Raw genomic sequence first — 23,985 nt, forward strand, 5'->3', positions numbered from 1 at the left:
TTTCAATTTCCGCCATCACTAATAATACAACTGCATACCATTTTCATAGACACTGCTCTGACTGGACGACACACCAGCAGCTCCTCTGTCATCATTCATCCACCTCTCAGTCACAAGAAGCCAATTCTAGTGAAGATATGCCTCCTTGGAATGGTTCAGCAGGTGTACTAGATGACACACAGCATCCGCTACACACACACACCATACACATGAACAGTGCCCTCTACACACATTCAAGGCACATCAACGGCAGCATTCAGTAGCCTTTCAGTCAACAGCACTAGGCTTTACTGGAGTTCACACACGTAATTCATCCACACTTCTTGGGACCACATAAGGTACATCAGTCATATAGCTGCTATGATCTCCACGCCTGTGTAGGCTGACAGTCACATGATTAATTTGTACCGTTCTTGGTTGGTCCTTCCAAGGTTATCCACCATAGGAGTCTGTGTCAGGGACGTGGAGCTGAGACAAGAGCTTCTCTGGTTGTTGGACAGCTCTGTGGCTGGCATTAATGGCTCAAGGAGCTCCTCATAATTATAAAGCTGACATCCAGACTGAGAACAGGAAATAAACAGAAGAAGTTAATAGCCGGGTTCACACGTTCACCAATTAGCGGGATACAAATCTCGAGATTTGCATCGCGATCGTCATCCCGAGTTTTTTGCACGTGTGGACAGAAAAAACCCGAAAATTAGCGGGATAAGCATCGCGATGCTAATCCCAAGAAATCTTGCGCTGGTTCGTCAATTAGCGGGATAATTGGCCGCGCGCTGGTACGTGTGAACGGTCGGGATTAGAATCTCGAGTTTTAACATCCCATCATGCAATACGCACATCACAACAGCGAGGCCTCTGCGAAGAGGTCCTTCACCTCTTTGGAGCACAACAACAACAGCGCGCGAACCACACCACTGACGCGTAAAAGACAATGGACAAAGGTAAGTGCGCGCAAGCAGTGATAGAGAAGGGCGCTGTGTGACCCAGTTTGCAGGCTTTGTTGTTGTCTCTATCGGCAATTAGCGGGATAATTCGGTACGTGTGGACGCTCGCCAAATTAGCGGGATACCGATCGCGATCGCCATCCCGCTAATTTGGTACGTGTGGACGCTCGCAAAAAAACTCGGGATGAGCATCGCGATCGTCATCCCGCTAATTTGTACGTGTGAACCCGGCTAATAGGTCATCATACCAGTCATCTATTGAATTCTATGGCAGGAGATTATTATGACTTGAGTCTATTGTGAGAAAAGTCTTTATTGCACTACTTTTGATAAGGAAGGTTTGCTTTTTAAACTCACATCAAAAGAAGAAGTCTTGCAAAATATTTTGTAGTGTAACGATACTCTGCAAATTTAACCTGTTGAGGATGTGCTGAATCTGCCATACTAGGCATTTCCCGTAGACACCTGCCCGAATATACTCGGGACTAGTCTTCAACGGGCTAATATTGATTTTGAATGATTAAACACACAGGCAACTTATCAACATTTGCTTCAAACAATGAGATGACAAAATTTGAGTACTCCTGTGATATGGTTACTGCCAAATATGATGACATTATCATTATTTTCTTGTGAAAAAAAAATGTGATGGGGACACCTTTTTCTTTTTTGCTCATGGACATTCTTCCATTTGCATGGGGTATAAGTGGCTGGCATCTCTAGTCTTAATTTCCTTACACATCTTGAGCAAATAAAACTATTGTATATTATTCACACCATGATTCATAATAGTTTACCTGATGCTGTATTAGATCATCGAGTGGAAAGGCATTTCCACAGAATTCACATGGAGCCATCACAACATCAGAAAGAATACCTGGGAACAAAATCAGAAAGGTAAATGTGTGGTACCAAAGACTTTTCTTGGAGTCTTCATTTACTCATTGTGTATGGGAGAGGCACATGTTTTAGTTTATTTCCATTTCACCCTGTGTGAGTCACATTTTGATAGAGTAATATTTTGCCACGTTGTGACCATAACAAAAAAAGAAGGATGAGTGATTCCATGTTTGGAATTAAAGCTGCCAAAAAAACTAATGAACTCAAACATGCTCTTATCACAGTTGTGAATGCAAATGTATTAAATGTGTTATTCTCTTCCTTAGTTTATCTTTCCCTCTGTTTGTCTATCTTTAATTTTTCTACAAAGTTCAGCAATTTTCTTCACACAGTTCAAAACCATACAACATGGGAAACGGATTGAGATAGAGGAATAGGGAAATGACTGCCATTTTCTGGGATTTCTGGACTTATTGGTACAATATTTGAAGGATGGAGTGTTACCAATGTACAATATAATAAAATTTATTGTTGAATTAGTTTTGAACATACAATACTGCTTCTTATTCAAAACAAAACTCAAGACGTACAGTGACAGTCACACATATATCAATACTACAAACAAAGCTAAGATTAGAACATACTCTGTTGATTACCAACCATACATTTCAGCATTTATGATTCAAGATGACTCGGTATGCAATCCTGTTGCAGTCATAACACAAGGCAAGTGCCAAATTGTGTCTCGCCCATTCGCGTACAAGGAATTAATATTTTTATAACTCCCAGAAGTTAATTGACCTGCTTATGACCTTTGACCTTGTGGTGACATTCAACACCCCAAGGGACATTTACCATCCAAGTTTGGTCACAAACGGACAAAGGGATCAAAAGTAATGAGCCATAATCGAAACGCGCCATAAAAACTTAACATTGGGCCCTAAAAATTTGTTGACCCCTTTCTGTGACCTTTGACCTTGTGATGACCTTTAACTTCTCTAACTCCCCAAGGGACATCTACCGTCCAAGTTTGGTCACAAACGGACATAGGGATCAAAAGTTATGAGCCACAATCAAAACGCGCCCTAAAAACATAACATTGAGCCCTAAAAGTTTGTTGACCCCTGTCTGTGACCATTGACGACCTTCACCTCCCCAAGGGACATCTTCCATCCCAGTTTGGTCACAAACGGACAAAGGGATCAAAAGTTATGAGCCATAAACGAATTGCGCCCTAAAAACTTAACATTGGGCCCTAAAAGTTCGTTGACCCCTGTCTGTGACCTTTGACCTTGTGGTAACCTTCAACTTCCCAAGAGACATCTACCATCACCCAAGTTTGATTGCCATTGTAGCAACATGTGCTGAGTTACGTGTGATAAGAGAGTCTTGCAAGTAAACTTTAATGTATGACCTCAAATGACCTTTGACCTTATCATGTGACCTCTTACGGCACCATAACATGTAGGTACCCCTAGTGCATCCATCACCCAAGTTTGATTGCCATTGTAGCAACATGTGTCGAGTTACGTGTGATAAGAGAGTCTTGCAAGTAAACTTTAACGTATGACCTCAAATGACCTTTGACCTTATCCTGTGACCTCCAACGGCACCATAACATGAAGGTACCCCCAGTACATCTATAACCCAAGTTAGGTTGTAATCCAAGCAACTTATGTGAAGTCATTTGTCAAAAGAGAGTCTTGCAGGTAAATTTTAACATAGAAAAGTGAGTCTTGCACATACTCTTTAATATATGACCTCAAATGACCTTTGACATCATCACATGACCTCCGACAACACCATAACATGAAGATACCCCTAGTGCTTCTATCACCCAAGTGTGGCTGCCATTGCTGTAACAGTTGCCAAGTTATGCATCGTAAGAGAGTCTTGCAGATAAACTTTAACATTTGTGACGGACGACGGACGACAGACGACGGACGACGGACAGACGACGGACGGACGACGGACGGACGCCATTTGGATCCCTTAGTCTCGCCTTCACCTCCGGTGGGCGAGACAAAAATTGATCATTACCCACACTTCTTTTGAGCATCAAATAGATTTTTCTTTTGTCTTGTGTACTATGACATCAGCATTTACCATCTTTCCAACACCATAAGAAAGCCATTATATCAAATTACCACAATAAAATATTATTACATTTGTAGAGAATCCAGCACATTTCAGACATAGGAGTGTCCTCACAACATATTCATTACAACAAAGTAACTCACAGTCTTTAGTGAGTCTCCATGACTAATCAGTAATAGCTGATACAATTATGATTCAACAAATATTTCAAGACTCCTTAGCTGTTGGCATGCCCACCTTCACTGATGGAGTACACTTTGCACAATTCTTTGTTTATTACAGACTGATAAACACATTCCAATCTAAATGATTTCCTTGCAAAGACTGTTAATGACATTGGCTCAAATGCTCAAATTGCTCAAATGCTTACACTCTCATGACAATGACAACAATAATTCTCAAGCTGATGGAAACAATTAATGATGGTAAAGAGGAAATGATGTTCTTATCTGATTTCATGTCTGGAATGACATAGTGTGGAGAGAGAAGAGTTACCTGCATCATCTACACCTCCCTCAGAGCCAGTCTGCCAAGAGAGAGAGCGACTCAAACTACTGGTCCTTTCTCTGGTTGGGGAAGTGCTACCGTATCCCACCTGTGTCAGCTGGGAAAAAAGGTCATTGTCCGGTTCTCTCCTTGGAGGGCCAACCCCTGAAGACAGGTCATCTATGTCAACCAAGGGGTCAACCAAGGGGTCAACCAAGGGGTCATAAACCAGGAAGTCACTGTCACCGTTGGCTAGACGCAAGGCCAGAAGTCGATCAGTTTCCAACTGGTCAGCTGCTGCGGTGTTTGAGGGCTTTGTGGCATCTGACAAAAACAAAATCAGAGAATCCTTTACGAAACATTTCCCTCTAATCCCTTTTCCTCATTGAATAAATCAAATTGATTTCACATCATTAATGTAGATACATCTAGGTAGAGTGGTAAAACCAGAGTAAAATGATGCAAATCATTTTCAATATACTGAAATACATAACTATTCATAATGCACGATTCCCTCCCATACTGGTAGAGCGATGTCAGAATATTTCATCTCTATTTTCTACATGAGGTGTGACTGGATAAGACAGTGATTAGATTCATGTACATGACACTCTGAAAATGCTATCTAACTTTGTGTTGATTCATCTGTAACACATCCAGCACTGATTTTCAAACATTCTTACATGCTTTGTGGCAATCAATAAGCTGGGATACCACACCTATGCTAAATACGGATTTAGCATAGCCAAAAAAGCTTGGCCTCTTTAGGGTTAAGATTGAGGTTAGGTGAGCTGTGCATACCATTGTTTACACTGGACAAGGCTACTCTTGCTTAGTACATTATTTTATGATATTTCTACAAGCCGTACATGGTCTCTATTGTTGCAAATAACCAACAAAGAGAACATTTAAGTTAAATCACACCTTTCTTCTTGCTAGCCACAGGTCTCCCCTGGTTTGTGTTCTTGTAGATGTTCTGGACGCGGTCTTGATTTTTTCGCTGCCTTCGACTACGACCCTCTCCTCCCTTTTCCTGTTTGCTGCCCTCACTGTCAAGACGAGACACAGCATTTGCTCCATAGAACTGGTCACGGGAGATGGTGTGACTAGTATTCACATTGTATGGAGTCCTGCTGTTCATTCTGGGTAGGGTATGGCTGCTATCAACATACTGTGGAAGTGCAAACCTATTGGTGACTGCATGAACAGTAGTTTCATCATAACCTTCAAGATCATCATCAAAGAAACCAAATCCAGCGGATGAAGAAGACGTCTGCCTGGCTGGTGGCTTGTGTTCTGGGAATGCACAATCAGAAAGCTCATGCTGTTTCCTGTCTCGATTTTGGATGTATCGCTGACATTTCGGGCAACGCTCAGTTCGACTCCCGCAATATGTGAGATGCTCCACCATTTCAACATGGGTCAGTTCCAGCTCACAGTATTCACAGTGCTCTTTTCTCTGCTGGCAATCATTTGTCTACATAAGAAATGTGGGAAACATTCAATGGGTATACAAGTTAACAGACATGATAGAACAACCCTGTATGTGGTCTCTTGCATTTCAGCAACCCATCACAAGAAAGATACATTGATGATGGTCTATTTTCATGACACATGACATGAGCATTTTGTTATTATCATCGGTGGGGCGACAAGACCTCGTATCTGAAATTTTGGTGAAAATGACTTTTATGGACTAATGGTCAGATAATCTTAAGTCATATCGTGTCCAAATTCTAGCTGTCTTACCCAAAAACTGAAGCCACCACAGCATGTCAAAGGAAAGGTTTTCCCATTTGATACAGTGCTTTGACAGCCATGTTTTTTTTGCTCTCCTGAACATTTGACATTTATTTAATTTTTGTAGTCTATACAAGTTCTTGTCGCCCCAGCAATGTTATGTTTTTGTAAGACAATGATATGATCTGTGAGTAACTACCCCAAAACAAACAAACAAACAAACAAACAAACAAACAAACAAACAAACAAACAAACAAACAAACAAACAAACAAACAAAAAAACAAAAAAGCAAACACAAACAATTATTCTATGTTAGTTGGAATTGTTATTACACAATTGTATCAAATATATGTATTTGCCACTGCTGGAAAAGAATGTGGTTAAGTGCTACAATTTGGATTACTCCCAAAAACAATTTGTAAACAACAGTACAAGTGCAACTAGTACAACCTTGAATTCCTCCCTTTTTCTTGGATTTTCTGAAAGAAAAAAATGACAGAGAAGGGAGATCACAAAACGAGGGTAAATGAAGGAACATGAAAAATTACCTCATGGTCTTCCAGTTTACTCCTCTCAATCATTTCTCCACATTTACAGGCAACCTGGATTAGAATATGGTGAAGATACAGGAAATTATTAAAAAATCAGTGCATAAATGGATTCATGTATTTACTCAACTGTGACATGTTACAATCCAAACTTGTGGACAGTAATGAATGAAAGAGATGTTTCACTTTTAGTAAGAATTTGAGTGATAATTTGGTTGTGACAAGTTTCTTCTGTGAGACTCAAGCAAGCTGGGATGACTCTAGCTTCTACAGTTTGTATACTGCATGTACAGTATTAAAATCTCTTGTTACCACACCAAGTTGCCTACCTGACGATATGACTTTAGTTCTGCCTTCATGATAATATACACTGCAGACCTCAGCATTATTTTTCTGTCAATATCTTGTTTTCTGGTAGAACCTTTCCTTTGCTAATCTATGGGGAGTCTCAACATACATTATAATATACTGACAACTCATGAATAAAAATAAGAAAAGCAAAATGACCAATGTACTTGTCACAAAGATGTTGTGTGTTAAATGTTTCATAGGCAAACAAATATGATGAACTGTTGGAGTTGTTAAAGTTGAGGAGTTCCAAACATAAATCAGCACATCTATGGGTTCTATAACGTTCTATATGTCTAAAGAATTGTGTTTAAGCTGTATTGAATTTTGAAGGAAACTCTATGGAAATCAGAACACATCAGATAAAAGATATCAATGATTGAACATTTCGTCAGTTGAGAATGATCAGGGTATTAAGTTGCCACTAAAGCCACAGAGTTCGAGGCACTGTAATGCCCTTATTATTCTCACCTGACAATTTTACGGTTTAAATTCATGTGAGAACAAATGTACTCTACCACCTTCTTGTTATTCAATTGAAACAATCAGAATGTAGATTTACAATAAACAACCATGGCTAGAAATTATATCTTATCATAAATATATCCTTCATCGCTGAAATCCTGTTCACTATGAACTGGTCTGCATAGCGTCATGTGGCCAAACATACGCTAACATTGCTATACTAAAGACAAAATGTCGAAAGAAAAATGTGCCACATCATGATGTCATATTCATGGTATACATTGTAGTGAACCTCAAATGTGTATTCCATTAGTATGATGGCATATTCAGGGTATTAGGGATATTCATTGACAGCCTGTGTGCAGTGAGCTATGTGTAGTATCGATTTCAGGCAAATGGGTATAATAATTTAATAATCATGTCCACTGTGCATCGTACATTGTATGATCATCTGTACTGCAATATGTACACAAACAATAAAATCAGAGGAACATTTATTGTCAGTGAAAATGTTTTGTATAGTAATTCTGCTAAAGATGTACTTAGGGATATAAAACAAATTTTGAGCCTCTACATTGTAGTAAAATTATGGTCTCGGAGGTGACAGAAACTGCACTATTTGGGGGGTGGATGCTCTCCATAGGAAACAGCTGATATTCCTGTCAAGTCAGAGTCCATTATTTCAACTACACTCTCAGTGCATGGCATATTTGTTCACTAGATACAACAATGACTATATAAAACACTATGCAGCAATATGACATTTTTGTGAGGAATTAATCTAGCCAACAATCCACATAGTCCTTGAAATAGTGCTATGTAGAGAAAGTTTACTCACTGGTTTGTGATATTCCTCATAGTGAGCCTCCATCTCTGACCTTGGGATCGGTTCTTGACATGTCTGACAGAGGCTGATATTCCTTCTACAATGAACCTCATGCATCAAGAAGTTACTGGATGCTATGTCACGTTTGCTGCACATAAGGAATAAAGGATAAAAAGTCAAAGAAATTCCCTACACATATCTTACAGTTACACATTGCATCAGCATTTTGTATGATAACGAGCATGAACTAATATTTCATTGATAGAGAAACCTCTTTTAAACATCGGTGATATATTCCACTTAATCACCTCAAATGGAAGTTAACAGTTAAACCTTGAATCTGCAAAATACATAATTGTACACACTTCTGAATTAAACCTTACTATGTGCTGTTTGCTAAATGGCACATCGACTGGCTTTCTTTTTAGCTATTGCGTGTAATTCAGATTCATAAACACACTGTCAGCAAAGAACATTTACCACTGTATATCACATGACATTTTATCTGAACTTGTCACTAACAACATCTATATCATATTATGAGAAGGTACAATATGTACTCTACTACACTGTACTTCTGGATCTAGGTAGAGAAAGCAGATGGTATTGAAACAGTTCTGGGCCTCAACGGCCTGGCCCTTGGACCCTTATTTGAGCCCATGGACTCCCCATTTCTGTGAATAGACTTTCATTTGGGCCACCTGAACCATTCACACAACTCAGTTCCCATGAACCCAAGAAATTCTATTTCACACCAACTTTAGTGACAACCTGACCATACTGACAACGGATCAGTAACAGACCAGATATGATGAATGACACTTGAAAAATGACTGCAGCCTGCATATATAATACACACAAGAATATTTGCTGTTATCTATCCACAGCATTTCCCTCATTGTAAACTGGGATTTACATTATACACTGTACACTCACTTGGTATGGTAAAGATACTGTATACGCTATATATTTCGCGGGGGTTTTATTTTCGCGAATTTCGCGAGTCGGGAGCAATTCGCGAAATTAACAACACGCGAAAATATTACCTTCCAAAATGAATCCCTTGCCTTGATGATACGAACATTTCAGTACTAGAAACCCATGTCACGGCTTACCGAACAGACCATACTGGCTAAGCTTGTTTACGCACGTCCACGTCTACTTACGAATACTGTAGAGAGCCAATCCATTATCGCAAGGGGAGCACTCGTCAGAAATTTAGCGCGATGGACTTAACCAATTCAAAAATGTTGAATTCTAACTTACTAGTTCGCAGAGTTTGGCAAGTCTTTTTCATGCAGTGTATAACTAGTATCATTCTTATATGCTAGTAAGTTGAAATTCACACTTTCTTTGCCACTTCATATTTTCTCTGGTCCCCCAATCGCGAATTTAACCACTCGCGAAAATGTGTGACATTGGCAATTCGCGAAAATTTATGTACGCGAAAATTATAGCGTATACAGTAGTAGGAGCTGCTCTAGAAAGTTTGTCATGTGGCTAAAGATGTCGTAATCTACTTTTTAGTTGTACATATTGTATTACTGAGAATACCAGAGGCAGTAATAATTGTATCTCTATGCTTCTTTCAGAAGGTCTTTCATTTAAACAACATTATGGGGCTGATATTAAAAACTAAAACTTACAGGTCTACCACTTGATACAGCAGCTGCTGAAAGGGTTTTTCATAATGTACAAATTGATGCTACTTTACATACTGCCTATGAACTTTTGGCTAAAAGGATGTGTATTGTATTTCATATTAAAAATGAATGACAGGCTTTTAAAGGGAACACACTGTATACTGTGTATATTCCATACTTGCCAAAGGACTTTCAGGAACCCAATGATCAACATGCTTTTCATAAATTGGCAGTAATCAGTCATCAGATTTAATCAACTGGAAACACAACAGATTACATCATGCACTAAATGCCAGAAATGTATTGTGCAACATCATTGCACACCAAACTACGCTGCCAAATGCACCTTGTGCAATCGATTTCTACATGTTGGGGCTTGAGGGTCATGCTATTGGTAATACATAAGACCTTTGTATTCCTGGGAATCCCCATGAAAGGTGTGATACTATGTAAAGCCTGTGGGTGTACTGTACCTTGGGGCAGGAAGTGTGTTCAAGGGGTTCAACTCCATGTGTGTTTAGTGCAATAGAAAGCTTTAAACATGATGGGAACACCTGAAGCAGGCATCCATATTACAAATAATATAGGCATGCAATGTGTGCTGATAAAGTGAATCATCAATCTCTGACTCGTAAACAGGTATATCAAAATAAAAATATCATAAGGCATACCAAGTCAACTTACTCATAAATTCAAAACTTTTGATGTAATTTCAATTCCAGTTTTGTTATGGCTCTCCCTTAATTAACTTAATTATGTGTAATTCTTTCAATACTTTCCTCATTTCCGAAATATTATCAATGAAAATTACAAAATTTGCCTGATTTTATATGCACACCATAATACAGTGTACAACAATGTTCACAATAACACTGTAGCAAAAAGGTGAGAAAGGAAGATTTTGCTTGTTACTTTTTTCTTTCTTTCTCTTGTTTTGCTTGGAATATGTAAGACTGGCTTAAACAATACTCTATGTTATTATTATTATTATTATCAATGGTATCTTTATTCAACAAATCATTGATCGCAGCCTGAGGCTGAATTACAAATGATTTTACAAATCAGAATACTATTCTAACACAGTCATGTGTTTTTCCTCTATTGATTTGATGCATTCTTCATGAGAGGAAGCTTTAATAACTATAGCATATAATTACCTACAGAGTATTTTTGAATGTATTAGAAGATGACAGCAAGCTTATGAGGACACCACAGTCTCAAATTAGTGTTAAAAGTAAAGTACAGTAAAACATCATTACATAAGTAGTCCATAGATAATCAATCACTGTGTGATGTGTGTCGATGCTTGCCCTGTCAATACATCCTCTGTGATGATCTCATTTTATTCATTTCTGTGTACTTTACTCTTTATTTGTACATGTGAATACTTCTTGTGAAATCATTGTCTCTTTGCCATGTCATTTTCTGTGCAATTCAGTTGTACGTGTATGACTGTGAGACGTAAATATCTCTATAAAATACAACTTTTCTAGCAACATTTCACTCACCAGTTGCTACAGTACTTGGTATCAGGGGCCATGGTACCATATGATCCGTGGTCTGGATGGTCACTCATCTTGGTGCCAGTGGTCAGTGGTTAAGTAACAAAGACAGGGGGTGTCTGCTGCTCCCTGCAGTAAGAGTTAAAGGGAAAACATATTTGTGGGGAGGGACAGGAACTGTGTCAAAGACTGTGTCCTAAGTCCCATTTCATAAAACTTGTTATCAATGACAACTGCCACATTTCTGTGACAAATTTGCCAATCAGATGCAAGGATTTCAGTAGCTTATAGCAACTGTGACAACTTGTCACTGAAAACATGTTTTATGAAACGAGGTCCTGGTTAAGTTGATGCTCATAGCAAGAATCAGAGGGTTAGGATTAATGCCTGTGTCTTCCTCTGCATACATACGGCTCACACTGTAAAAAGTGTAAATCTTGTCATACAAAAGTGTAAATCACGTCAACCTCACTCACACCTAAGCAATCAATAAATTCAAAGAATATTGAAATGCATAACTAGGGTAAAAAATGGAATTTGTGTCACACAACATTTGCTGTATACATACTAACTGTTAAACAGCTCCAGTCCTACCATACAGCCGTAATTTCTTACATGGAGAATCAATGTAGCACACTTTCAGGATGCTACATAACTTTTTGTTTTTACCATTTACCCGGTCGGGCAAGCAGATTTTCAAATTATTGCAGAACACTTGCCTGACTATAAATTCTTCTTGCCCGAAAAGAAACTTAAAACAAAATAAAACAAAATAAAATAAGAAACTGATGTCAAACTTGGTGTTGGTGTTAAATACACCAACACCAAGTTTGACATGAATTTTTAATTTCTAGAGGCTAGTGTCTAGATAGGAAAGAAAACAAAAAATACCAAAAAATTAGCAGGGCTTGATTCATCTGATAAATTGACATTCAAAACTGTAACTAGAAGTACACTGTAAGCCATAATTCTTAATAGGTCAACCATAATAAAAAAAAAAAAAAAAAAAAAGAGACCCGGGGATCACACGCTCATCTGAGTATCGCAAGTTCACCTTCCACGCATTCTTGCAGACTCTTACATGAGAACATTGGAAACTTATGGTGGGGTAGCTTTGAGATTGGGGGCATGGTGTCCATTTACATATTCCATCACACTGGTAAAAACACCTCCCAAGTACACTGTACTATATAGAATGTTGGATTATGCAGCTTGGGGAAAAAAAAGACTTAAAGCCCTATCACTTCTGATTAGAACTAGAGAAATATATTATTGAATATTCATTAACTCTGGAGGTCTGGACCCCCTGGGGCCCCCAAGGAAAGCATGGTGCCCATTCAAACACTTTGAAATCTTATCCCCATGGGAATGCTTCTTGCCAAGTTTGGTGAAAATCCATTATGTTGTTTTTAGCAAGAGAAAAATTTAGGCCCGCATTTGGACCCCCCCCCCATCCCATCAAGCTTCCTTGGGTCCCAAGGGGGTGGGGGTGGGGGGGGGGGGGGTAGGGCACCCCTGATTTTCCCATGAACAAACTTGAAACAACAGTCATCAGTATACTGACTCATTGTATCAACTTAGCTCAATCACTTCTGGTTCCAAAGAAAATCTGTAAAGATTCCTTACAGGTAGGGGTGGAGGGGGGGGGGGGGGGTGGGACCCCTGGGGCCCCCAGGTGGGGCATGGTGCCCATTTGATGGAATTGAGATTCTATCCCCCTAGGGATGCTACCTGCCAAGTTTGGTGAAAATTTGGGATAGGGTTTTCAAGAAGAAGATGAAAATTTACAATTTCGGTCCAAATTTAGGCCCCCTGGGGCCCCCCAGATGGGAATGAGATTCCTTCCCCCTAGGGATGCTACCTGCCAACTTTGGTGAAAATTCATAGTGGCATTTCCAAGAAAAAGATGAAAATGTACAATTTGGGCCCCATTAGGACCATTCCCCACCCACCACCCCTGGGTCCCAAGGGGGGCACCCCTGATTCCGCCATGAACAAACTTGAAACTACAGTCATCAATGTACTAACTCATAGTATTAACTTAGCTCTATCACTTCTGGTTCTAGAGAAGAAGATTTTTTAAGATTCCTTAATTTTGGGGGGTTGGGGCCCCTCTGGGGGCCCCCAGGGGTATTATGGTGCCCACTTGTACAAATTTAGATCCTATCCCCCTAAGGATGCTACCTGCCAAGTTTGGTGAAAATCGGTCAAGGGGTTCTCAAGAAGAAGATAAAAATGTAAAAAGTTTACGCATAATGGACGCCGGACGAAGGGCGATCGCAATACTGTAAAACGAGGAATTTTCGCGTGCATTTTAATTTCGCGAATTTCGCGAGCACCAAAATTCGCGAAATTAAAATGCACACGAAAGTTTTTGTCTACACTACATGCATTGAACGCCAGTGGCAATTCGCGAAAATTTCATGCCACGAAAAAGGCTTTCACTTTCAGTGATGGTGAGCTAATAAATCAAAGAGAAGTATTCATACAGTTACCAGTAAAGGTTTTGCTTTCCTTACTGTTGCAAGCAAAGTAATTTCAGACATGTGGCAAAAAATACCATTGTATCCAAGCATAAGTGACATCACTGAAAATGAACTTTTGCGGCTTATGGTTGAAGATGCATGGAGGATTTGTTTGAGATAAAGAACTGTTTAATGGCCACTCAGGTCAATTCACTAGTACAAGATGTGGGGCTACTAAACTTTTACAAGAATACAATACTTTTAGAGAGGCAGGAATAGACAGTAGTGCTTGGATTGTCTAGAATTTAACCACCTACATGTACAATGACTGGTAATCAAGACAATCCAGCACTGTAGCAGTTGATATGAAAAGCGAAGGGTCCATGCACAGTCATAACCTCAAATTGATACTTATTGACTTTTTCAGTTTCCAATAGACAACACACACAAACACACAAAACTCTTAATAATACTAATGTCAGTGTTACCTGTAATCATATAAGGTTCTACACGATGCAAATTATTATAAAACTGCTGGTTGCATGCAGATATGGCATATTACCCATGGACAAAGTGCTCACTACTCTCTGTAGAATGGATGGTGGGTTGTTGATTCCCTCTCTCTCAGTCGGAGTGACAAAGGATAGGGTGAGAGAATGAGAACCCTGGTCCTACCTTACACGTCCCAAGCCCCCCCCACCCCCTCAATACTGCCTTCGGGCCTAATCCCACGGATTGCGCAACAACCAACCCCAGGATTGCCCAACAACCCCTGGATTGCCCAAACAACATTCCAACCCATAGAGGGGAGTCTGGGCCAGGAAGACGACATCAGGGGATTATCAGTAGAGTACGAAGCCCCAAACATGCCATTTTTGTGAAAAATAAAAGAATTACTGTAAAAGTGCACATTTTCAAAAAAATAAAAGCATGCGAATATTTTTGCATTCCATATGTTTCAATAGTTCATATCCTAATTCTGCGGAATTAAAAACATGCGTAATTCATCCTATTGGGCCAAGCGCGAAAAATTACTTGCGCAAAAAATTCACTTTTCCAGTACAGTACCGTATGAATGCATTCAGTTATACTGTACCTACGCAATATTCTGTACGTCCACAACAAATTATTCCATATTTTTTTTGCATACAGTAAGTGATGCGTATGGTGTGTGTGGTAAGCTTGCTACCTATGTACGTCCCCGCGCATGTGCAGCTCACTTGGTCAAATGTACTTCAAATTAAGGATTTACCTTTCCGAAAACATGGTTTCCAATGCAAGAGAAAGATGGGAAGTCCTTGTCTGTCTCTATTTTGAGTTGGGATTCCCTTAACCCGGCCCCGGGTGCTGGGCACTGTAACTAAACAGCCGTGAGTCAGTATTCTATGTAGATAGATCTATGTGTTGGGGTCGTTGGTGCGGTTAGGATTCTCCTAGAAAAAAATTTTGTACTTTTTGTTATCAATGCATAAAATTCTACTGAGTGTGAGCTGAGACATCTCTGATCCAAGACACATAAATTTTGACTCGAATTTTGAAGGTAGATCTCGAACTATTTCGTCTAACGAAAAAACTGTGGTCCAGGTATAAATAGTGACTGAAGCCGAGTAATACTAATAGCAGGGAGGTGTAAGAAAAGGAGAGACAACTCCTGCTCTCCTTTGAAGGATGCGCGGCACCGCCGAGAAGTTATGCGCTTAACTACAGGTGGAAATCAGGTGCTTTGACAAAAGAAAGCATCGATAATCAGGACTAGCGCTCTCACATCTAGAAATACTTGCCCCTACTGCATTTTGCTCTCTCTCTTTCAATGTGATGGCAACAATGAATTTGTGTACCTTGAATTGGAGCAGCGAATCAAAATGCAGTGTAAAACTGACAATTTTAACAGCAAATAGTTTAAAAGCACGCTGGAGCACGCTTTAGCGGAGTACTTTATTTGAAAGATCAAAATATCCCAGATTAAAGGATAGAAAACTAACATGCGGAAATGTGCGCATTATAGAAAAATATTAGGTTTTTAAGAGGGCCTAATTTTCATTTCATTTCGATTTGCGCATTATGAAGAAACTAGAAATACATGTTTATAATATTGAATTCTTTCCTAAACTACCAATATGGGTATTTCATTTAAAATTTTACGGGGAAATAAAGCTTGTATAGTTGTAATTCAACGAAAGGTGAAATGTGTTCTTCGTCTCCGAACTTCGCCTTGCAACTGTATATAGAGCGGTCGGTGCAGAGCATGACTTCAAAGTGTATAGTGGAATGCTAGACATCCCATTGTAACGCTTTGAACCCAAACATGTGTTTGCATGAATTACGAAGAGTTGTCTCTCCTTTTCTTACACCTCCCTGGCAATAGTGTATACCCCTGCCCTGGCCTGCACCTGGATGGTAGAGTGATTGTGCCCTTGAATGAGGCCTTGCGCGCAATTGCGTTCGTTGCAAGTTTCAAATAGTTGCAGCACCTGTCCCTACCGATTACAAGCGTTAGTCTAGAATTTTACTTAACAATAACATTCATCATAAATCGCAACTACCGGTAAATTACTCATTTACTGCTTACCACACGAGTGTACGAGTGAGTCAGGCCAAACTAGACTGATCGTTTTAGTTTTTAGTGTTTTAACCGAACCAGTCCAATTGGCTAGACGGAAAAGATCGCCGCTCTTCGTGCAGCTGCTAGCTGGTCGATGAGATCTCTGCAATCTCTTCAGTCCCACCAATTGGAAACTCATCAACACCATCACCAGATCCAGACTGTTCGACTGGCCGACCCCTCTACTGCTGCTGCGACCGAATCCTACGCAGCTACGAAGCTGAATGGCTCTTTCCTTTCTCCACTCGTACACGTTACAATTACGGACAGCTTTCAGAACACAATAAAAAGTCAAGGTCTTAATATGGATAACCCACACACAGCATACTTGCCCGTAAAACGAATTCCTTTATAAAGAAGAACTTCGTGCCAGCTAGCTAGCGAGCTCGGATCGGTCGGGGAAGTCCACCGGCGCACGGCGCATTTAGTAAACACCCGTTTGTTACACAGGGACCGTCGATATGAATATGCATAATGACGTCATTATCTCTTGAGATCGAACTGGATGGCTGCTTTGCTCTTCCTCTGTTGAAGCCCCTCTTCATGATCGGGAAATCAGGGCGTCATGTCAATAGGATTCTAGATGTATTGAAAAAATTGAAAAATACTTATATACTGGTATCAGCTAGTCAGCATCAGCATCAGAGGGTTGAATCCCCTGGAAAAGTTTGATTACTGCAATGCTGTAAATGTTTTGCATCATTTTTTTTAATACATTGATTAGCATTGTTTATCATAAAAAAGAATATGATACATCTTTTTCATCTTGGATTCGTATTATGTTTCAAATGTTGCGTGAATAAATGTCCTATTGCCCTTTTGTTTTATACATGAAAAATAGCCATGTTCATAATTACTCTACTACGTCAACAAAACTGATTCCATATAGGCTAGGGCCTAGGCCTACCTCCTACAAGCACAATTAACACTGCACACGCACTTGCTGAGATTCTGTCCTCGAGCTTTAATTTTGAACAATTTGCCAATTGATGTTAAAATCTGCCCAGCTTATCTGTATTCAAGCAAATCCCTAAGATTTAAAAAAAAAAATCTCCTGGATCTTGATTGATGATAATGTTAGACCCCAAAATTGTGTCCTTCTCCCCACTCCTCAGCTCTCAGTAAAAGTCCTTGCAGTACATTGTTATTGCGCATGACCCACTGTTTTTTTTTAAAGTGGTCAGTCCCCACTGACCCAATCTGGCCCACTATGTGCCCCTTTGTTTTAGACTTCTGCCTAAACACTAGACCAGCACATTCCATTGTGCTGAGACCACTACAACAGAGTAGGTAACAGTACTGAGTTCATTCATAAAATCTCATGACCAAATATGGTATAAGAACTTTCCCCTTCCCAGATTTGGATTACCCATTTTAGAAATATCCAGCATGATAATTATGCATTTGTAAATAATACATTGTAATCCCCTCTTTCATTTTATGCAAGTACCAAAGATAATATATTCACAAGTTTCTGTGTAAATGTCACTGTAAACCCATGTTCTTGGTTCTTGTTCAGCCCAACTACTGGTGCTGCCAGACCTCCTGCCACCCGGCAGAGGCTTTATCCGCGATACACTCCAGCCCCGATTGGGAGCACAACAGGGAGTGCAAAGTGTCTACATCAATATTGTACTTCCACCACGCATTTCTGTATTTCAAATAATAAAAGTCATCGTGGCTGAACTGGAATTCGCGTCACTTCGCATTATTATCATTTTTTTCTGATTGTGAACTGATCCGGATACTTGTATACTTTCGTAACACTCAGTTTAAAGGTGTTACATCTGGTGACAACTATACACTCGCCTAAAGTATACAAGTCCATGCGTTACCAACAATCAATCAAAACAAGAGTGTTACAATAAATAATATGTAAATTACTGACTAATATGTGTATACCACCTACTTGTACTGTAGGGCCTATGTCACAAGGCTCCGTTTTTATTTCTTTTCTTCTCTTCCTAGCTTCCCCACCTCTCTCTTGTTTTTGTTTCTCACCTAGCTCTGACCAGAGCCCTTTACAATGCAATACATTGTACATTATTTCCACTCATCTCCACGAAACATCTATCTGTCACATTCACGGTTCTTTGCTTTTGCTGATTGTATAGGTTTGTTTGTTTGTTTGTTTGTTGATATATACATATATTTTTTAGGAGGGGGGACCTTCTTGGGCCCGTAGCATAAAAGTTACAATTATGGTATAACTTTGCCATCAAATGGTAAACTATACCATGGCAACAATACTCAACAGCCAATCAAAATGAAGAATTCCATGGAAGTTACCATTGGATGGCAAAGTTACCAACAAGCTGTGCTTTTTCAAGGATCCACAGAACATTTCATGTAAACATCAACCTGGTTCAAATTTTGTTATATATATATATATATATATATATATATATATATATATGTGTGTGTGTGTGTGTGTGTGTGTGTGTGTGTATGTATAAATATACAAAACAGTGTACTTGTCCCCACGAGGGGTTTGTGATAGGCCTGCATGTGAATAGTTTGTGAAAATAAAATAATTGAAATTGTCTATATATCACCTATCGCCACTTCCCATCCCTGTTTAGCTTGGGAAGAGCTGCTTTAGGGATTTTATCACCTCAGGGTTTAAGGATTAGGCCTATTTAGTTTTGAAGGGTGGTAATTAATGTGCCAACCTCATGCAGATAATGTGAATAGAAAAACAATTATTTGCCTTACAAGTTTTTCCCTATCAGCGATCTGACCTGCATGTCATTCACACGAAATTATTTCTTCTTCTTCTTCTTCTTCTTCTTCTTCTTCTTCTTCTTCTTCTTCTTCTTTTCCTTCTTCTTTTCCTTCTTCTTCTTCTTTTTCTTTTTCTTCTTCTTCTTCTTTTTCTTCTTCTTCTTCTTCTTCTTCTTCTTCTTCTTCTTCTTCTTCTTCTTCTTCTTCTTCTTCTTCTTTTTCTTCTCCTTCAACGGGGTGCTTCTTCTTTTCTTTTTGAGAGAGAGAGAGAGAGGGAGGGAGGGAGAAAGGAGAAGGAGAGAGATAGTAAAAGGAGGGAGAGGTTGAATCAAAAAGGGGAAAAATGTAGGGCAAAGTTTTTGTATCTGTTTTATTGCTTCGCATATTATACATGTATCACCTATCTATGATGTTTAGAGGGTCAGGATGCACAGCTGCGAGACCTACGCATTTCGTTTTCAGGACGTTTTGAGGATACCATAATATGAACAAACGAGAAATCAGCTGATGGTTGGAACATATGTAGGCCTACTAGCTTCACAGTCTCGATATTTATCGTATTTTACTGCATGTCTCCAGTTCACTCACATCGTTTATTATTTCGATATAATATCTCCGATGATCGTGGTGATTGTGAGTATATAGTCTAGTCTAATCTGACAACTAGAGACGGGTAGAGTAGAACGTGGTGTAATAGTCCCGCGCATTCTGTTTTTCGCTGGAGATTGTATTCATCCCACATCATTTACCGCCGTCACGATAGAAAAACGTTCGCTGGACAATGAATCAACAGCAGCAGCTTCAACTGTTGGCAGAATTGGAGGTGGAAATGATGGCAGACATGTACAACAGGTAACGAACGATACATATCGTCTATGGTGATTGTAGTAAACTTAATTTACTGGTAGTAAGAGTCTAGAGTAACTGCGTCATGAACGCCAGTAAGCGGCCGTGCAGCCGTTCGCGGCAGGTACAACATACACGGTTAATATACCGCTAAACACAGCATTGCACTGTTACATACACGCTACACATGCAGATTTTACTAACACACCAGCAATCAACAAAAACCAACCAATGAAATGGGCACGATCTCTGACGAAAGTGAAATTTTCTCACCTAAATGACAACATATCGCATCCAAAATAAAATTTTCGGGTTCTACTCCTTAACATTTCAATTAAGAAATAATGGTCCAAGAAACTTGATTTTTTTTGTTGTTTTCCCGATGCTCATGGATTTTGAAAACATATCCTCACATAAAATAGAACTTTCGCGAGCCGATGTGGGCCACCATTTTTGTTCGGAAAGTGGATGTTACAATGGTGTACCATCGAAAAAATTCAGAAAAACACGAGAAAGACAACAACACCGCCAGAATTGCGATCTTGTTTGCGGCCAATGCATGTGCGCCCGCTATTTTCACGTGCTTTCGCAATGGGAATTGGCGCTTACGCAATGTTCGCGAGACATGAAGGCGTTCAGCTAAAGATCGCAGAGCACGCACGTATTGCATAGGGATTGTACATCGTGCCGCAAGCAGAAATACTACGTCGCATATCGCCCTTATCGGCAAAAATTGTGCCGGGTTTTGCCCTGGTAAATTATGAAAACTGCGTTGGTCAATGGTAAATTTCTTTTATGAAAAAAATTGCGTTAATGAATAATCTTGTCTATGATATATGAAATGGTTGAAAATAATTTGCCTGATTTGTTTACAAGTTGGAAAACCCTTAACAATGCTTAAACTGCCGCAAACGGGATATTTTACTCTCTCAAACCTGTCTCTAGATCACTAGAAATAGGTCTAGTGCCTGGACCTACACAGCCTCAACAGGCTACAGTATACAAATAATGACTGCTATGAGGGGCACAGTTAGAATTATGGGCCCGAGGTGATGTGAAAACCGTAACTATGCCCGAAGCGAAGCTGAGGGCATGGTTATGGTTTTCACATCACCGAGGGCCTACATAATTTTAACTGTGCCCCGAATATCAAGCAGTCATTATTTGTTTTATATACCGAAAATATAGATTCCGAAGTATAGATACCGAAAACATAGATTCTAGTCTCTTTTACAGCACTTTTAATCAATGCTGATAGACAGCGCGGCGGTTGTATCATTTGTGCACTATCATCTGCGTGTACACAGTGTATGCGCGGGGTTGCGAGTTGCGACTGTCTCCAAACCAGTCCGCTAGTCTCTTTTACAGCACGCTGATCGAGTGCGCAGCGGCCGTATCATTGGTGCATACATATGAGCGATCTATGTGTACGAGGTCGCGACTGTCTCTAAAACCTATTTATTAACTGTGCCCGGGCGCCGGTCACAGTAACTCAAAAATAGGGCACAGTTATTTTCATGACTCCCCTTTTAACCAATCAGATGAGAGGATTCTAGGAATGAGGTATATAATACACACTGCAAATTTTATAGCGACCATCTGCCGTGTGCGACTACTAGATTTAAACACAATTCCCCCATTCCCCAATTGCCATTTGGTATTGCCCAGCCAAGAGAAAAGTCGTGTGAACGACCCTGTCTATACTAGTATAGGGACCACATGTCTGTAACAGCCGCTTTTTCTGTCTCCCTTGGGTGGCCACTACAGACAGATGCAGATGGACTGTAGTAATAGCATAATTGTAAATTTTATAATCATATTAACAGTATTTAATGCAAGTTCAAGTCCAGCCGCCAATAATTTGACCACGCACAACGTCGTTCAAAAATTTGACCGCCTGAGTACATATTGCAGAAACCTAGTACCCGTACTAGTAGTAGATGCTTTTGCGCATGGTTGAACCTTGGTCCTTGGCATCTGAGGTTGAACATTGGTGCGGGTGCGGATATAAGTATAACTTCTTTGCTAAGTTTAGTTAGCCTGAAATATCCGTCTGCATAGTCTGTCCGGAGGAATTTTAAAACATTTTCTGACTAGGTTTATGGCCCTCCTCTGGAGAGGATTCTGTGAAGCCAGATGTAGTTTCCACAGAACATATCCCCAACAGCAAGGTACAGACTGATCTTTTGGTCAGCTTCATTTATCCTAATGTATCAATGCAAGGTTGTTTAACAGGGCATGTTTACAATTGTGATCATACTATAACATGATTTCTGACTTGTTCCTCATCTTCATTTGACTTGTCTGATTTTCTTTTCTTTTCCCCCCTTTTTAGGATGACAGTGGCATGTCAGAAGAAATGCATCGCACCAACTTACAAGGAAGGTGATCTGACAAAGGGTGAATCAGTGTGCATAGACCGGTGTGTGGCCAAGTACCTAGAGGTCCATGAGAGTATAGGCAAGAAGCTGACTGAGAAGTCTGCACAGGACGAGGCTTTGATGAAACAAATGCAGGGACAGAGCTAGCTCAGTGCTCAGGTTGTTTCTCTTATTGCTGCTTCAAAGATTACAGGATCAGGATTGATGAAGAGATTAGAGTGAAAAACCTGGCAGTCTATCATCTGAATTGGTGCTATTGGAAGAGAAGTATTTGAAGGAGTGAAGGGTCATGCACTGAGAAGACCACCAGGGAGAAAGCTTTTTTTCCATGTGGCTGTTTCCATGGAAGCAAAGTTTGAAGCATTCTGGTCGTATGCAGAGAGTAAGAGTTAGGAGAGTGTCCAACAAGACCACATGCAAGTTATTGCCAGAGTTTATCTCAGGTAATCTTATATTGAAGAGTGGCGAAGATGTGACTTGGATGGGCAGAAAATTAATGATTATCAATGTAGTGTCTATCAGGTAGACAATACTGTTATTTGACTGTTTGGCCTCAAATTCCAAAATCAAACTATTAATTGATTTAAATCATTTCACCCTATTAGAGCTATTACTGACAGTGTTCGGATTTAAAAGAAAACTTAATTGAAAGACTATATAGCATTTATCAGCTGACTCCTTACAAAATTCTAATTTTTCTCTCTCTCTTCACATCATTCTTCTTCTTTCTGAAAACTTACTTCAGGGCTTAAAATCTAAACTAAGAGATGAATGAAACATTAACCTGTGTGTTTTTTCACACATTTCTTATTGTGCAGTGCTCAGAATTCTGGTTAAAATGAATGGAGCAATATGGGGGGGGGGGGGATTTATGTTGTCCCCATATTGACAGTGTGAAGTTGGTGTGAATCTTGTTGGAAAATATTTCTTCAAATGGATTTATGATTCATTGGGTACATGTGGAGATTTGTGTATTGAAGTTACTGATATGGCTTTTGAGAGCCTGTCATGTAGTTGTTCAAAGAGGAATATGCATAAAAGCTTTAGATGATGTCTAAAGTGTGAAAACATTTCACCCATGTCATTTAGCATTACCTTACAAAACGTGAAGAGCTTTCTTTGTCATCCCTGAGAGACAATTGCCTTCACTACAAGGATTGGTGATCTAAGTTCTGAATAAAAGTCAGAAATGGTTTCAAGTTCTAGTGAAAAAAAAAAAGCTGAGATCATCTGACCTATATGTTTCTTTGAAGTACAAATTATCTGATGTAGAAGGGGCGTGGTCATTGAAAGTGTAGAAAATACTCAACAATAGAATGCATGGTGACACTTTGAGTTGCTGTTTTATCACTTGAAAAGGCAACTTTGCAATCTTTAATTACACTAAAAAAAGCGTGATTTCTATAACCCAAATGTATATTGCTGCAGTTTCATTAAGAACAGTATTAGGGGTACAAATTGCAAGTTTGCCAGTTTTATGTCCAAGTTACAGTGCACTCCCGTTATAACAAACCAGGTTATAAT

General features: G+C 39.6%; 2 protein-coding genes across 2 annotated transcripts; one reads left to right on the top strand and one right to left on the bottom strand.

Annotated features, from left to right (window-relative positions):
* Positions 1-389: 389 nt before the first annotated feature.
* LOC139716707 (uncharacterized) lies at positions 390-16,625 on the bottom strand. Its single transcript, XM_071628237.1, has 8 exons — positions 16,478-16,625; positions 11,450-11,572; positions 8,311-8,446; positions 6,660-6,713; positions 5,295-5,847; positions 4,380-4,694; positions 1,745-1,824; positions 390-560 (listed from the first exon to the last, which is right to left on the bottom strand). Exons 2-8 carry the CDS (start codon positions 11,515-11,517, stop codon positions 390-392), a joined length of 1,377 nt encoding a protein of 458 aa, XP_071484338.1. The 5' UTR covers positions 11,518-11,572; positions 16,478-16,625.
* Positions 16,626-19,753: 3,128 nt separating this feature from the next.
* Positions 19,754-23,221, top strand: LOC139716753 (mitochondrial import inner membrane translocase subunit Tim10-B-like). The gene is made up of 2 exons (XM_071628286.1): positions 19,754-20,086; positions 22,416-23,221. Exons 1-2 carry the CDS (start codon positions 20,016-20,018, stop codon positions 22,606-22,608), a joined length of 264 nt encoding a protein of 87 aa, XP_071484387.1. The 5' UTR covers positions 19,754-20,015; the 3' UTR covers positions 22,609-23,221.
* Positions 23,222-23,985: the final 764 nt, after the last annotated feature.

The sequence above is a fragment of the Diadema antillarum genome, unplaced genomic scaffold (genome assembly GCF_040938485.1).
Source record: "Diadema antillarum isolate AM-2024a unplaced genomic scaffold, OU_Dant_1.0 scf00000069, whole genome shotgun sequence".
Classification (NCBI taxonomy): domain Eukaryota; kingdom Metazoa; phylum Echinodermata; class Echinoidea; order Diadematoida; family Diadematidae; genus Diadema; species Diadema antillarum.